The following is a 15,686-nucleotide window of genomic DNA, read 5'->3' on the forward strand; positions in this document are numbered from 1 at the left end:
GTCCAACTTGTAGAAAAGTCATTTGATGCCAGTGTATCAGGAGGTCGATCATCCTTTTCTATCCCTTAACATTTTTCTGCTGTCGATATGATCCCATGATTCCCAACATAGTCCCCCAATGTTTACAACGATGTGATGTCTCACCTGTCCCCGCATGACCCTGCTAGCCCTTTACTCCAGAGGCGTCACTTTGATTTACAGACCCACCAGCTGCAGGATGAGCACAGTCAGTTGAAGCTAATGGAGTGGAAATGCTGAGAGAGCAGTGGGAATCTGAATGAGGCAGTATTTATTTAAATGTGCAGTCTGTCGAAAAAGAATAAAACAAGTGTGTTCCTTTTGCTCTGTCTGTCAGGCTGTGGGCATGACGGGAGAATCTTTTCTTTTTTATTACAGCAAACGTATCTCCTGTTTTCTCCTTTGGATTACCTCTGACACAGCAGTGCTATATGTGTTTTATTTTCTCTCTAGGAGGCAGACAGCTGGGAAATCATTGAGGGGCTGAAAATCGGTCAAAGCAACGTCCAAAGGCCTGATAAGCACGAGGGGTTTATGTTGAAGAAGCGGAAATGGCCCCTGAAAGGCTGGCACAAGGTATGATACACGGGCTAAGTGATTCACATAAGCTTTTGTTGCTGTAAAGACATTTCAAACACACCTGCACCCTGAATGTTAAACAGTTTTATGTCTAGTAAAGTGCTGTTAGTTGAAAGAAATACTCTTTTTTATACACTTTGCTTTACCCTCTTTTGGCCTCTTTACAAGCATCCCAGATATTTCCTTTGAAGTCTACATTTCCACTTTAGTTCCAGTGGAAACCAGTTGTTAGCATAAAACCGCTGATCAGACAGAACAAATGCCCTACAGCTTTACTGATACATTAAAGTGCAAAATACAAACAATATAGAATGTCTACTCGCTCCTGTTATTTAACAAAGATGTGATTTTTCTGTCTGTTCTCTCTTCAGCGTTTTTTCGTTCTGGACAATGGTATCCTGAAGTACTCAAAGTCTCCCATTGATGTAAGTAACTCTGACTGTATCCACAGGCACAAACAGGGCACCCAGGCCTGACATCTGCTCGGCTCGGCAATGAGTCAGCAGAAACATCTGCAACACTGGTCAGGATGCTCTGTGTTTTCTTTTCAGCACGCCATGTCACTTTGCAGCAGAGCCGACATTTTTACACACAAAACAGAAAAATGTAACATGTGACTGTGAAGACAGTAAAGACAAACTGTGGGCTCAAAGATTCTGTCCTTAGACCCCCATCAAGCTCGTCTGCAGTACCAAATGTGAAGTGCTGGAAATAATCTCCAGCTCTCAGTGATTTTATTCATTTTCTAATTTTCATTGTTTGAAAAGTTAAATTCTGATTTGGAAAAAAGTAAACATATACAATCCAGGGAAGGGGAAATGCCAGAAAAATCCTAAAAAAAAAAAATCACAAAGCCATAAGGGACACCTTTCATCAAACATACTGCTCCAAAACTAAGGCTGTTGTTTTCATTCTGTGTTTCCGTCGTCAAATAAAAGACAGCAGAGACCCTGAAACGAGGCTACTCGAATCAGAGAATGATTTTCATTTCCACTTGAATACACAACTTTAAACCATGCTTTCCAATAGTTTTCTAACCTGACATACATTCCTATCAGATGAGCTGAAGCATTGTTTTCAACACTATCAGTCATCTCCAAATGTGTTCCTTTTAAACTCCATGATAGTCCTTAATTTCAATCATATACAAGTGGATAATGTAACAATACTTTATTATGTTTATTTTTCCTTATACGCTTGTGTTTTTAACTGTAGCTACCTTTACAATTGTGTTCTGATGGAATCATCTGAATGTGTTATAACTTACTGGTTGTCAACATTACAGTGACTATACTTCAGTCAGGCCCACTTTGTCAAGACAAAATACTTTGGTGCAATTTCTTTTACATGTGGCGGCATGGCTCTGTTCTGGGATCTCCCTGCCCTTCCCGTGCATACAAGGAAAGCTTAAGGCAGGGAGAGAAGCAGTAAACCCAAACAGAGCAGGCATCAATGACAACAGCATCAAATTGATTAAGTCAGAACAGCATAAAAGGAGGAGCTGGGCTGGAGGAGGGTTGCAAACGCGGCCTGCAGAGGGAGCAGCGAAAGAGTAGGCAGGCTAAAGCAGTTTAAATAAGGCGGCATAAGTTCTATTTGGCCAAAAGGATGCTTTGAAGCAAATCAAATGGCTCAAGCCTCATCAGCCATCAGCTGATGAGGCTTGTGTGAGATCAGCTGTTACCAAAAACTCTGGCATGATAGTAGAGCGTGAACCCGTGGCCTGCCTGAACTAACGCTGCGCTCAATTTGTGATCACACTGTTTTCATATCTTAACGTTGTATTCATTTTTCATCAATTTATAAATATGTTGTAAATTAATCGAGAAACTCAACAATATTAACAAGTACACACTGATAACTGCAGAAGTGGCCTGTAGCATACTAGCTCTGGTTGGGAAGACATGACCTGAACAATTTATGGATTATTACAGTTTTTGTTCAAATGTAGGGGGACCAAAACTCCATCAGTCAGTCATTTTTTTTAGCTGTTTGGGTAAACGTGTTTTACTTGACAAAGGTCTAAAGACCACAACGTGGTTTGGTCAGTATTTTAAAGGAAAGAGAAGTCTATTGTAAATGTCATTTTGGATACAAATGATATCCTATGATTTATGAAAGACTCAGCTGACTATAAACTGTGATTGTCTATGAATTGCATCAGATCCAAAAAGGCAAGCTACACGGTAGCATCGACGTCGGCCTCTCAGTCATGTCGATCAAGAAGAAGGCGTGTCGCATCGACCTCGACACTGAGGAGCACATCTATCACCTAAAGGTAACACAGAGGGGGAAAAAGGCAATGTGGTCTTCAAATCAACGCTAAACAGGAGAGACAAGGTGATACATTTTGAATCTGTCCTCTTCAGGTCAAATCTCAAGATATCTTCGATGCCTGGGTGTGCAAGTTGCGTCATCACCGGCTCTACCGACAGAACGAGATTGTGCGATCTCCTCGGGAGGCCACCATGCGAACATTTCCTCCCCCGGCTGTGGAGTCCCCCCAACCTGCCCCGAGTGTTGCACGTGAAACAAAGGTGAGCCCTCCCATTCTCCCCTCCCTTTAAAACAACTGCACTCTATACTACAACTTACCATACATCTTTCTGAAGTATGGTCTCTATTTAGCAATTTGGTTAAAGTAATGCATGCAAAGCCACTGGTTCTCAACTGGTTTAGCCTCAGGACCCACCACCAACTCCTTAAAGAGAAATCCAAATTTCTGTTTTCTTTTCCCCATCAAATGTATTGAATGAAAGATTGTGCAGTCTGGAACTCAGATGGTAAAAAACATGTGACAGAACAAAGAGACGGATCAAAACAAACAGGTTTATAAAGCACTTAATAGATTTTTTGGCACAATTATTTTTCCAGGCACACATTTGGGACCCACTGAAAACAGCTCTGCGACCCACTTTTGGGTCCCGACCCAGTACCCAGAGCTTTCAGTAATTACTACTGGAGTCTTGTTTTGTCCAACCTACTGTTCAAAGTCTAAAGATATTTCATTTTTAATTTTACAAAATAGAGGACAGCAGCAAAAACAAATCAATGTGCTGGAAAAAGACACTATTTGACATCTCTTCTGGTATTATGTACATTTTTTATTTTTTGAATTTATTAATAGTTAATGATCTTATCAGAGATCCACAGACCTTTGAGGTCACATCACAGATTTGATCGTCTTTTGGATTTTGTGATCACGTCTTACTCTGTGTAATGTTCAATGTCCGCTTTGACAATTTAATTTTTCTACAAAAAAAGCTATAGACAGCTTGTGTTAAAATCCCAGTATGTATGTAAGCCACTTATCTAATAAATCTGCTTCAAACACTTCTTCAGTCACTTCTGCCCTGATGGGTTACCTGTATTATGCAATCAATGGTTGAATTAGTGGCAGTGAATATGAAGGCAGATACCTTCCCAATGCAGTTACACTGATAGGATCTGTAATTGTATTCAGCTAATTGAGATACCTAGAGGTTTGATTATCAGGACTGTTACTAGTTTAGTTCAAGTCTCAATGCTCACAAGGACTGTGTGTAAATGTGAGGATGCAGCCGCTGCAGGCTCTCCTGACCTTCATGCACACGATTAAAGGTGATCAGTGGGATCTGGATTCAGAGCAGCTGGCTGTAGTCTGATGAGCTCTCCCAGAAGAAAAGCTTAAATGAGGGAGTCCAATCCCAGAGTCAGAATGAACCGTTGTTTCAGAGACTGAAGACTGTCAAGGTGTTTTTCAAATACCTAAAAAAAGCTTCGGCATGGCAGGTGTTGTACTGTGCAAGATTGTTAAAGCAGACAAAAACATATTCTTAAAATAATGTTCTTCAACCTGCTGAATTTAAAAGGCAAGTTATTGAACTTCAGATACTTGCAGCTGTCATGATGTAAGATGATTCATACTAAATGTAATCCATTTAAATACCAGGATGTCTTTGTTGCACAAGAGTCCTCAAATGTTCAGTCAGTTGATGGATTTTTTCTTCATAACGTTAACATTTTAGATTTTATAAACTGAAAGAAAAATTCCAAGTCTGGTGTCTTCTACATATTTTCCTTTTTGTCTGCAACCACTTTTGTAGACATAACATTTTCTCTAATAATCAAGACGCATCATCCATACATCATTTAGGTCTTACATTTCTGCCCAAATCAAGAACATTCCATCTTTCATTAAGTGACTCAAAGAGCTATACTATGAACTGAAGCTCACAGGGGTGTGACATACTACGGTAAACTCTAACTTTTGAATGTGTGGACACAATAACCAATTCATCTGCGTTTGTTTGACCCTACAGCAAGCCAAGCCGAGCAGCTTGCCGTGCTGGGGGCAGCCGGCAGACCCCAGCAGCAGCAGCAACAACAGCCTTCCTGCCTCTTACAGTAACGGACAAAGCAAGGTGGCCGCCTGGCTGCAGGAGTCAGAGGAGATGGACAAGTGTGCAGAGGGTAAGTTCTGATATCAAATCTGATGAATCATGTTGTGTGCCTTTTGCTCAGTCCTCTGAACTGTTGGGGGGAACATTTTATGATCAATGCGTTGCAAATTAAGCAAAATGTGTTTGTGCTTGTGTGGGTTGTGAATTTAAATTTCAGAGCTTGCACGATGCCAGTCCAACCTGACCGAGCTGAGCCAGTTACTGCAGAATCTGGAGATTCTACAAAGGACACAGTCTGCGCCTAACTTCACAGAAATGCAGGTACAAAAAAACCCCACAAACATACACACACAGGTACAGAGAGCAGCGGTAGCAGTTTAGCTAGTGTTTTATTTCCAGGTTTGTGTGCGAGGAGCCTCAGGTAATGATGTAGGTGTGTGAATCTATGAAAAGGAACAGTCCATTATAAAGCCAGGAGGCACCATCATTATCTCTCTAGGCACACAGGATTCAGTCGGACACACATGAGCACCTGCAAGCTCTTCAAACTGATCTTTATCTTTTACATTTAAACTTGTTTTTTCGTCTAAGAGTCTTTGATAATAATGTTTCTCAAACCACAAACATTCTGTTGGCTCCAGTATTTTTTTTCGACTCATTCGTTAGGATGTTGTCCTTTTTTTTCCATTTCACTGTGATCAATCTGTGTGTTAACTTTTGCTTTAAATGCCATGTGCTCTGTCCTATTAACCATGCTTTGCATATTTGGATCCATGTATGCTGCAAAGACCAATTGTGTAGAATTGTCAAAGAAAGAAAAGCGCTTGAACAGAAGATGGAGAACAAAAAGTGTCGGCAAAGATGCAAAATTCCAGCTTCAGGTATCTCTGCCCTCCAGCACTAACTAACACACACACTCATGATTTTTGGGATTTCGTATTAGTGGATCGTGGTCACTCATAGACATATTCTGGTATCTATTCTTAAAGCGTTGAGCTACAAAGTGCTATAATGATAGCCAAACATTCAATAAATTAAACATAGAGCTAAATATATATTGTTTTACCTTTTTTATTGAAGTCCACTAAGGACATATCTATATATATCAATGTGTAGTGTATTTAACATTTTCTTTGAAACTGATTTCAATAGAAAAAGTGTAGTTTTAATTCCACACTGGTAACTTTAGATGTAAAATGGTCAGAAACCCTGATGTACGGTAACTAAGAAGTCACATGTTTGATTCCTGCATTAAGAATAAAGTCACCCTCACTGCTCTCTTTACTGGTTTTAATTGGGGATGTTGTTGTCGCACACATACATAGTAATTCAACATAGTTTTATGTTTTTGTCTGTCCCTGTCTTTTTCACTTCTGTGTGTGCTGTGTCATGGCATTAAGTTCCATTTCTTCAGATTTTACTTTACTTTGCAAATACGTCTGTGCGTCTTGCAAAAAGACTTAATGCGCTTTCATTCCATTTTCTTTCTCCTCTTTTGAACAAACCCTTACTGTATGCTTAAAGGGAGTTTTAGCAAATGTTTCTTATTCCACAGAGTTAAACTAGTTTTCTGTAGTCTACCTTTGCGTTTCTAGATGTCAAACTAATGAAGCTTGGAAATCTCTTCAACAAAAACACAACATAGTAAGAGAAGAATAGAGTGAACTAGGCTTTACTAAAAGTTCTTGTTTTTCAAACCTGGTTGAGGTTGTCTGTCCCACTACACGTTATCGTGTCTCTCATTTGATCGACACTCTGTCCTCTGTGGTCACTGTCACTCTCTAGGTCCCTCAGTCTGCGAGCATGTCCCCTGTCCGCCTCCACTCATCCAACCCAAACCTCTGTGCCGAGCTGGTGGACTTCCAGCCCCCCGTCTCCCGACTGACAGACAGCGTAGAGTGCGCCAGTGATTACATTAAGCTTCAGGAGGAATTCTGCACCATTTCTCAGAAAGGTAGGCAGGCTGCATGCATGGCTGCATTAACATGGGATCATAAGTGGATATGTCATAGTGTTTATCATTTCATATGTATTTATGGTTTGTTTCACTGTCAATGCATAGCCTTTAAGATAAGATAATACTCTATTGATCCCCAGAGGGGAAATTCGGGTTATGAGTTATGATATCATTGCACTCAAAGTATGTGCAGAGATTGCTGATGTAAAGGAGAGAAATAAAACTGACTAAACAAACTGTCTCTGGTGATAAAACATCACACTTTAAAGACAGATGTTACCTGCCAGACTTGATCAAAAAAAACACCAGTTATTAAGTTACTCAGTTAGTTAGTTAGTTATTTTATCAGTGCAAAAAAACAATATTATGTATTAAATATAAACTTAAAATAATCTGGGATTTAAAAAAAGCCCTGAGGGCTGGTGAAAGAATCCACTTGACATTGAAATGAAAACGTCTTAAACTTTTGTCAAGCAATTCAAACTTGTTTGATCATCTTACAGCTTGAGAAATGATAAGCTGCTGTAACTGAGTGAAGCAATAGCTGTCATTTTCTTCTCTTTTCCTTTTTTTCTCAATTGCTACAGTACATTTTTTATACACTGACAGTATTTTTTTTTTTTTTTAAGTCAATTATTTAATTAATTTAAATAAGCTTATTTCCTGGGGTGCCAGCTAGCCTAGAGTTTACGTTATGTGTATGAACAGAGGCTATAGTCCTCGTGCCAGCAGTCGTAGGTTTTGTGTTGTAGTACCTTTTTAATGGAGTAGGTAGAGGTTTGACTTTCTGTTAAACAAAACCAACATCCTCGGAATTAAAGATGGTTAAAGTACTTTTCCTGTTTTTAAGACACTCTTATATTTGCTGTTTAAATGCAATGAGCAGGTTTAAAGCTCCTGTGGGTTGTGTCCATTCAATGAATCATCTCTCAGATATTGTTGTTTGCTTTTTTAGTTCATAAAAGGCATTGGTATTAATTTTCATTATGTTTCATAACAACCTAAAAAAACACAATTCATAGGAGCTTTAAAATATTCCCTCTGAAAATACTAATGTGCATTAGTTGAAGCAGTTTTCTGCAATCTGCATTCCACGAGTGGAATGCAGATTTTGAATTCATGGTTTGCAGCAAAGTATCCAATAAAACCTTCAATGTGTGGTGTAAAGCAAACTGTCTCTGTTTCTGTTCCTGTGCAGTCCACTCCCTGCTGAAGTCGGCCTTCAACACAGTGGCCATAGAGAAAGAAAAGATCAAACAGATTCTGTCGGACCAGGAGCATACAGACCCGTCAGCCCAGATCAACTCTCTCAGGAAGTCTCTGTCACAGGTAATGAGCAGCCCTCACCTTTACCCATGATGCATCATTCCTGCTGCTGGGGATGGTCAATCTGAGCTGTTTGTCAGATATATTGGGGTACATTGAATTTGAGATGATAAATATGGTGTTTTATTAGGCTGTAATTACCAGTAATGATGTGGACATTAGTTCTGTATATTTGGGTGTGTTTAAAGTCAAAGCGATGTTTTAGTTGTCAGGTTGTAAGATCTGCTAAACCACACAGGCTGTCTTTAATGCCAAGCAGTCATACTAATCCCAATGAAAACATGATGTGTGGAGACGAGAGTGCAGGCAAGTGTGGACTGAAAGTTCAATCATCGTTTCCCGTATTAATTGGTTTAGAGTGAAATGTGCCGTGCTGTTCATTAACTCTGCTCCTTAGGGCTGTCTCTCTCCTCCAGTGATTTAATTGGATGGTTCCTCTGCTAACAGTTGACATAATTTCAGTCAGATGTTTCTGCTGCTTTATCTCTGCTTTGTTCCTAATTGGCGGCTTGTGTGACAATGTTGTGGTAGGCTTGCGGTCAGGCTTCTATGGCAAGGCTCTGAGGGACGCTGATAGGCTGGAGTAATTGTTGTTAAAGCGACAGCTGCTCATGTCGACTATTTTAATCTACATTGTGATAACAGTCTTTGTTTCTGTCTTTTTTCCTTTTTATGTTGTTTTTAATGTATGCATTAAATTAACCTAGGTATAATATACATTTTATATAAACAACAGATCTCCTGACTTCCTGATGTTGTTGGAGTTCATAATGACAAACTAACACAGAATCATCAAGTCTGAAGACCGTCTTGAGTCTTAAAGCTCATTGATTGTTTCAGTTATAATTTGTTTTAGCAGCAGCAGGCAGCTGCATCCCAAATTACTCAATAATGCTGTTTTACCGTTTTAATATTCTACAATTCATTTAGCAGACACTTTTATCCAAAGCAACGTACATCAGAGACTAAGTACAACACAAGCAAAGATCTAGAAAAAAGGGAACAATGTCAGTAAGAGCAAACGATCAGCTTTGAGTCTGATTGGACACACAGGTGCTGACAGGAAGTGACCAGAGGCAAAGCACAACATTGAGGGCAGTTCTTGAGAGCTCTAATCAGTATAGAAACCATCTTATCGTTATCAAACAAAAACCATCGTCATTACCATCATCATCATCAATAATATGGAGACCATCATCATTAAGTTAGTAGGTATTCATGAAAGAGCTGGCTCTTTAGCTTTTTCTTAAAGGTGCAGAGGGACTCTGCAGATCAAATGGAGTTTGGAAGTTCATTCCACCACCGGGGGGGAAGAGGAGAAGAGTCTAGTCAGAGACTTAGGGCACGGTCACACTGGCCATCCGTACCATGCCCAAGCACGCTTTAACGCTAAAGTCCAGTTCGTTTGACCAGTGTGACCGCTCTGTATCGTGCTCAGGCACGGTACACTTCCTTGGCTTTGGCACACTTCGGAGAGGTGTGCTTCAGCACGGTACACTTCATGCATGAGCACAAGCATGCGGGTAAACAACGCTGACAGCCTTCATTATGGAGAAATCCAGAGTTTCATGGCTGTATCTGACTAAAATGACACAATATAAGACACAAAGTAGCTGTCATGCTCTGTGTTGTTCTCCGATGTGCGGCCGTCCGCGCGGCCGAGTCCGTGCGCGAGTCCCGCACATCGGAGAACAATTAATTAATTTATTGCTGTGTCTGATTAAAATGGCTTAAAATAAGCTGTAAAGTCAGAAAAGTAGCTGTCATGTTCTGTGTTTTTCTCTGATTTGCAGACGCGGACTCGACTGTGCGTCTCTTTCTCTTTCTCTCTCTCTCTCTCTCTCTCTCTCTCTCTCTCTCTCTCTCTCTCTCGTCCACCTGTTTGTAAACTGAGCAGGCTTCATAATAACATAATCGTGAGAAAAAAGAGGTAATCATGCTTAAGCAAGGATAGTCCTGTGTAGTGTGACCGCGGGCCGTGCCGGCCAGCGGGTGAATGGCACTGCGGGGGGGGGGGGCAATCGTGCTTGGGTACAGCACGGTACGGATGGCCAGTGTGACCGCGCCCTTAGGACTCTACTGTTGTGAAGGTTGGATCAGACGCCTTTCATTGGCAGAGCGTAGTGGGCGGGAGGGAGTGTAGACCTGGATGAGAGAGTTAAAGTAAGGAGGAGACGTTTTTGTGTCTGTTTTGTAAGCGAGCAGCAGAGTTTTAAATTTGATGTGAGCAGTAACTGGGAAACAGTGTAAGGAGATGAACAGGTGAGTGACATGTGCTCTTTTAGGAAGGTTGAAGACCAGTTGTGCTGCTGCATTTTGTATCATCTGCAGGGGTTTGATAGTGCATGTAGGAAGACCTGCCAGTAGAGAGTAGCAATAGTCAATGCATGATATCACAAGGACCTGTACCAGGAGCTGTGTAGCATAACAAAGAGGCCAAAAACAGTTAAAACTGTGGTTTTCAAACTTTTTCTGGTAGGATTTTGGCTTGGCACCTGTTTGGCCAATCAGATTTCAAGGGGGCCCAGGCCACTCATTTCGGCTAGTCACGAGGGTAACACTGTCATGAACCCACGCCCCTCCCTGTGGGGACACACCCCACAGTTTGAGAAGCACAAACCTGCTCTTAAACACTGAGCTGTTGAACCTACTAAGAAAAAAAACATATTTTATTATTTAGGCCCTGTCCCAAAACGCTGAACTTCGAACTCGACTGAACCGCATCCACTCTGAATCTGTCCTGACTGAACAAGTTGTCAGTGTGAACATCATCTCCACGCCTGATGAGGTAGGTCACTATGTGGTCAATGTTCTTACTGGCAAAACTCATTCTTGAATCTTATACTGATAAAACATCGAGGCTTCAGAGGCTGGCCAGTTTAAGTGTTTGTCAACTGTGTTATTGATTCCTGTCCTTAAATATTCATGATCTTAGCAGTACGCTGTGACAGGTAGGTTTAAAGAATCATTATTCTATGCAGAACCTGTCATCAAGGTTAATGGAAAAAGGAACTAATCAGAAATTGATGGGAGCCTGCCCTCTGGCAAGGATTCACACGCTGCTTAATCGTCTCTGTGTTGTCTTCTGTTGCTGTTTGTGTTTGTTCAGGGCTGTTTTGGTTCTTAAACCTGTCGTCATAGAAGTGAAGGAGCTGTGAAAATCTCGTGTGTTTTCATGTGTTTGCCTGCAGGAAGGGGAACAGATGGGGATCCCTCTGACTCAGCAGGCCTCTAATGAGAGCCGACTCTCCATGTCGGAGTCTGTTTCTGAGTTCTTTGATGCCCAGGAAGTGCTTCTGTCAGCCAGCTCGTCAGAGAATGAGGTACAACAGAGGGCATTCGAGAAGCAGCATTTTAAAAGACATGACGGCAGTTTGGAGCCTGAGGAGCGGGGCCGTGGAGGAAGAGGATAAAGGATGGAGGGGGGTTAAACAAGCCCTGCTGCTGGGAAGCTAGATAAAACATCACTGTGATGGCTGTGTGTGGAGCTGCAGTCGGCAATTAATGAGGGTAGCATGAAGAGCAGAGATAGCATATAACGGAAACTCAAACACAGTCGCGCAAACAGGATGGTGTCTTTTCAAACTGCCCAAAGGCTCAAAAGTGCAAAACACTCTCCCTCTGCTCACATTTTTGATTTGTAGCTTGAAGCCTGGTTAATGTGGCACTTCGGTGCATCACTTGAAATAATCACTCCATCCTTCTTCATTTTTAGCTTCTGTGAACATCCAGATGCTCCTGAGAGAACACAGATAGATGTGGTCTCTCAGGAGCCATCAAGCATTGTAGCTCCTCTGGCATGCATTCAGGCCTGTTGCAGGATTACTCACAGAGGAAATTCATCAAGCACCTGTGCTCCCGCTCCAACAGCAGGTCTATTCAGACCTGTGTCACACCGTATGCTCAACACTTCACCAGAAGCAGGCTACTGTAACAAAGCCAGTGCAGCGGGGGCTACAATATGCTCCTCTTTGAAGGCGGCAATGGCCTAATTGTGTTTGCTAAATATAAAGTATGAAAATGCTGCAGTGTCTCGTCTTGTGATTACTGAAGTGGGACAGATAGCAGACCGATGCTGCAGTTTGTTAGCCACTGGCAAACTGTGTGTGAGATTCTGATCAGCATTTGTGTTCTGTACCTGTCCCCCTCACAGGGCTCAGACGATGAGTCATACGTCAGCGATGTGAGCGATAACATTTCCGAGGACAACGCCAGCGTGACCGATAACGTCTCCAGACAAAGTAGGTCCAATTCTGCACCATCACGAATCAGGCATCCATAGTTCCCTTTTATGAAAGGAGGGGGAAATTAAAAATGCGGGGGGATCCCACTCAGTGGAGGCCTCTTCTAAAACATCCACACAGACACAAACACACACACACACACACACACACACACACACACACACACACACACACACACACACACACACACACACACACACACACACACACACACACACACACACACACACACACACACACCAGTATGGTCCTAGCAGGCTCATTTATCAGAGTGGCAGAGGCAGTTGACTTTGCAGGGTCACTCTGTGCCAAGGGCTTCACTTAAACTTTATGAAAGCTATCTGTGGAAAGAGGGATGGGATCTCCCTCCTCCATCTTTGTCACACACCAAACAGAAGTACCTCATAGTAACAAAACAAATCCTATAGTCTGAAATCTGCAGTTCTAAACAGAACTGAGATTGATGTTATTTTAAGGTGTTTGAAATAAACACTTTTGACATGAAATGGGCATACTCATACAGTTGTTTTATAAAGATTTCAAGATTTTGTGTCATGTTCAACTAAAGGCGTTCATATTTTAATGGTCTACAGCATGAAAAAGTCCTCGGATGAGCTGCTGTTGCAACCTTCTGTATGTGAATTTGTAAATTAGAATTTCTAAGTTGACACAATATTTTCTATAGGTGTGAAATGCTGGATGTCAATTCAAATCTTAACAATAACACCATGCATAAAGTTATTTATTATTTGCAGTTGCATATAAAGGTAGAAAATGTAAATGAAAGAAAGTACAACTATAGTAAATGCACTACATTTTTTATGTTCCTTCGTCATTTCAGCAAATTTGACAAAGTGAACCGTAAAGCCTCTGAGTGATGGGTCATTAGATGATTGAGGCTGATCTTTCCAGGCAGCATCTGCATACATTATACGAAGAACTCAAAAAATATCAGAAACCCTGAATAATCAGGGCCATGAGCGTGTTACAACTTTCAGCCTCCACTCACAGTATGACTCAGGGTTAAAATTAAAGACTTATTCTTTTAAGATTCTTTGTGGAGAGATATTTGAATGCCTCGGGCTTATAGCTGGAGAGGACAGATCCTCTGTAGTGATTGTCTCAAGGCTCTGAAATGACAAAACAAGCTTTTTCATCAATTTAAGAGTTTTATTGGAGAGGTCATCCTAATTAGACATCGTCTTTTTGACAACTTGTATTGGCTTCTGTTGGGTTTTTTTTTATTCTTGCTCTGTTATTGTCTGTTAAAGGCGGAAACTAAAGAGTTGTTGGCGTTTTTTTCTCAATTAGATGTTTAAAAAGTTTGTCCTTAAAATGTCAGAAGTCGGGGCGCACGTCCCATGTGTTGAGACTCTCGTCTCGAGCGGTAGGCCCGGGCTTGCTTCCACCCGTGGCCCCTTTCCGCATGTCATTCCCGGCTCTCTCTCCCTGGTTTCCAACTCTATCCACTGTCCTCTCTCCGCATTAAAGGCACGAAAAAGCCCAAAAAATTAATCTTAAAAAAAAAAAAAAAAAAATGTCTGTACTAAGGTAGCAGCGTTGAACGTTTGTTTTTGTACAATCCACAGTGTGTTTGATTCAGTTCGATTGAATTTGCTGTCTCTCTAGAAAAATTAACAGTTTTTTGTTTAAAGCTCAGAATCAGAATCAGGGTTTATTGTCAAGTACATTTACACATAGAAGGAATTTGACTTGGTGTATTGGTGCTAAACAGTTAACAAGGAAATAAAGCAGAACTAGCAACAACTTAAATAATACAGTATAAGAAGATATTACAATATATAAAATAGAATTTAAAAATGTAAAATATAAAACATGAAAAACACTAGATGTACAAAAGGTGTAATGTAGGAGCTGTGCAGTGGACTATGAGAAAAAAAAGATTGGTAATGAGTAAAGATAACATTTGTGTCACTCAATATTTCTGTAAAAAAATGTCTTGTTTGATTTAATGTCAGACACAAAATAAGTGATTTGTTGATTAACTGTTGATTATACCTGGATTTTTTAAGAGCTCTAAAAGTAAAGAAAATCCACATTACTGTATTATGAAGGGCATTATTCTCACTTGGTCTGTGTCAGTCACAGATAGTGTTGTACCATAAATAGATGACTAATGAGGAGCTGTTTCTCTTCCCAGTGGCAAACGGAGACTTTGCTGGCAGTGCCTTCCGTAATGGGCGGCGCACCTGCCTGCCGGCTCCATGTCCCGACATCACCAACATCAACCTCTGGAACATCCTCAGAAACAACATCGGCAAGGACCTGTCCAAAGTGTCCATGCCTGTGGAGCTCAACGAGCCCCTGAACACCCTGCAACGCATGTGTGAAGAGCTGGAGTACAGCGAGCTGCTGGACAAGGCCGCAGAGACCGAGGACCCGTTTGAACGCATGGTAATGATGTCACTGGACTACATGCAGGTGTTGCATGTAGGCAGTGTTTGACCCTCTGTTGATCAAAACAATCTGATGTTTTGAAGGTAAATTGCAGACTCTCAAGTGAGTCAACTTTCAGACACATTTATTTTAGTTTATTTTAGTCAGCGACTAATTGACTAAATTAAATCAATAACAAATGAATAATATCTGACTCAATATAAGGAGATTTTCGTCAGGAGACTATGACTATGACTAAATTAGAAAATGGTGTGCAGATTAACACTGGATGAGGTATATTAACAGACAGGACAGACATTAATAGTCTCACTCTGAGGCCGTGTCTGTGATGCTCCAGTGCAGCTGTCGACCTTGGATCCTCCTATTTTAATCTGTCTCTCCTCCTTTTGATGATGTCCAATGCATGCTAATGTTTGGCTTATTCGTGACAAAGCCGCCTACTAATATAAACCCCTTTAATCCTCTCTCTTTATGACTGCTGCTGCATGTTTTTGACTCTCTGGCAGGTTCTCGTCGCTGCTTTTGCCGTCTCAGGCTACTCCTCCACGTACTACAGAGCAGGAAGTAAGCCATTCAACCCGCTCCTCGGAGAGACTTATGAATGTATTCGGCAGGATAAGGGCTTCTGTTATTTCTCGGAACAGGTAAGTGAGCGCAGACAGTATGTAAAGCACTCTAATCAGAAGTATTATCTTGTATATATATAGTTATAAAATATGTGTGTGAGGTGCTTTGAAGGCTTTCTGCAGCTTATCTGTCAGA

General features: G+C 41.1%; 1 protein-coding gene across 2 annotated transcripts in view; it reads left to right on the plus strand.

The window, feature by feature from the left end:
* The window catches only part of osbpl6 (oxysterol binding protein-like 6), a 40,901-nt gene that overhangs the window by 18,553 nt on the left and 6,662 nt on the right, over positions 1-15,686 (plus strand). Inside the window, exons 3-16 of one of the 2 annotated variants that reach the window (XM_029277468.2) lie at positions 472-594; positions 969-1,022; positions 2,762-2,875; positions 2,967-3,134; positions 4,899-5,049; positions 5,197-5,300; positions 5,768-5,860; positions 6,765-6,933; positions 8,135-8,265; positions 10,943-11,050; positions 11,454-11,585; positions 12,416-12,503; positions 14,668-14,921; positions 15,431-15,568. In XM_029277468.2, the coding sequence (XP_029133301.1) occupies positions 472-594; positions 969-1,022; positions 2,762-2,875; positions 2,967-3,134; positions 4,899-5,049; positions 5,197-5,300; positions 5,768-5,860; positions 6,765-6,933; positions 8,135-8,265; positions 10,943-11,050; positions 11,454-11,585; positions 12,416-12,503; positions 14,668-14,921; positions 15,431-15,568 (1,827 nt within the window). The remainder of the gene's footprint in view (positions 1-471; positions 595-968; positions 1,023-2,761; positions 2,876-2,966; positions 3,135-4,898; positions 5,050-5,196; positions 5,301-5,767; positions 5,861-6,764; positions 6,934-8,134; positions 8,266-10,942; positions 11,051-11,453; positions 11,586-12,415; positions 12,504-14,667; positions 14,922-15,430; positions 15,569-15,686) is intronic. The other variant, XM_020634442.2, reaches the window with a different exon arrangement.

This window comes from Labrus bergylta, chromosome 13 (genome assembly GCF_963930695.1).
Source record: "Labrus bergylta chromosome 13, fLabBer1.1, whole genome shotgun sequence".
NCBI lineage: Eukaryota > Metazoa > Chordata > Actinopteri > Labriformes > Labridae > Labrus > Labrus bergylta.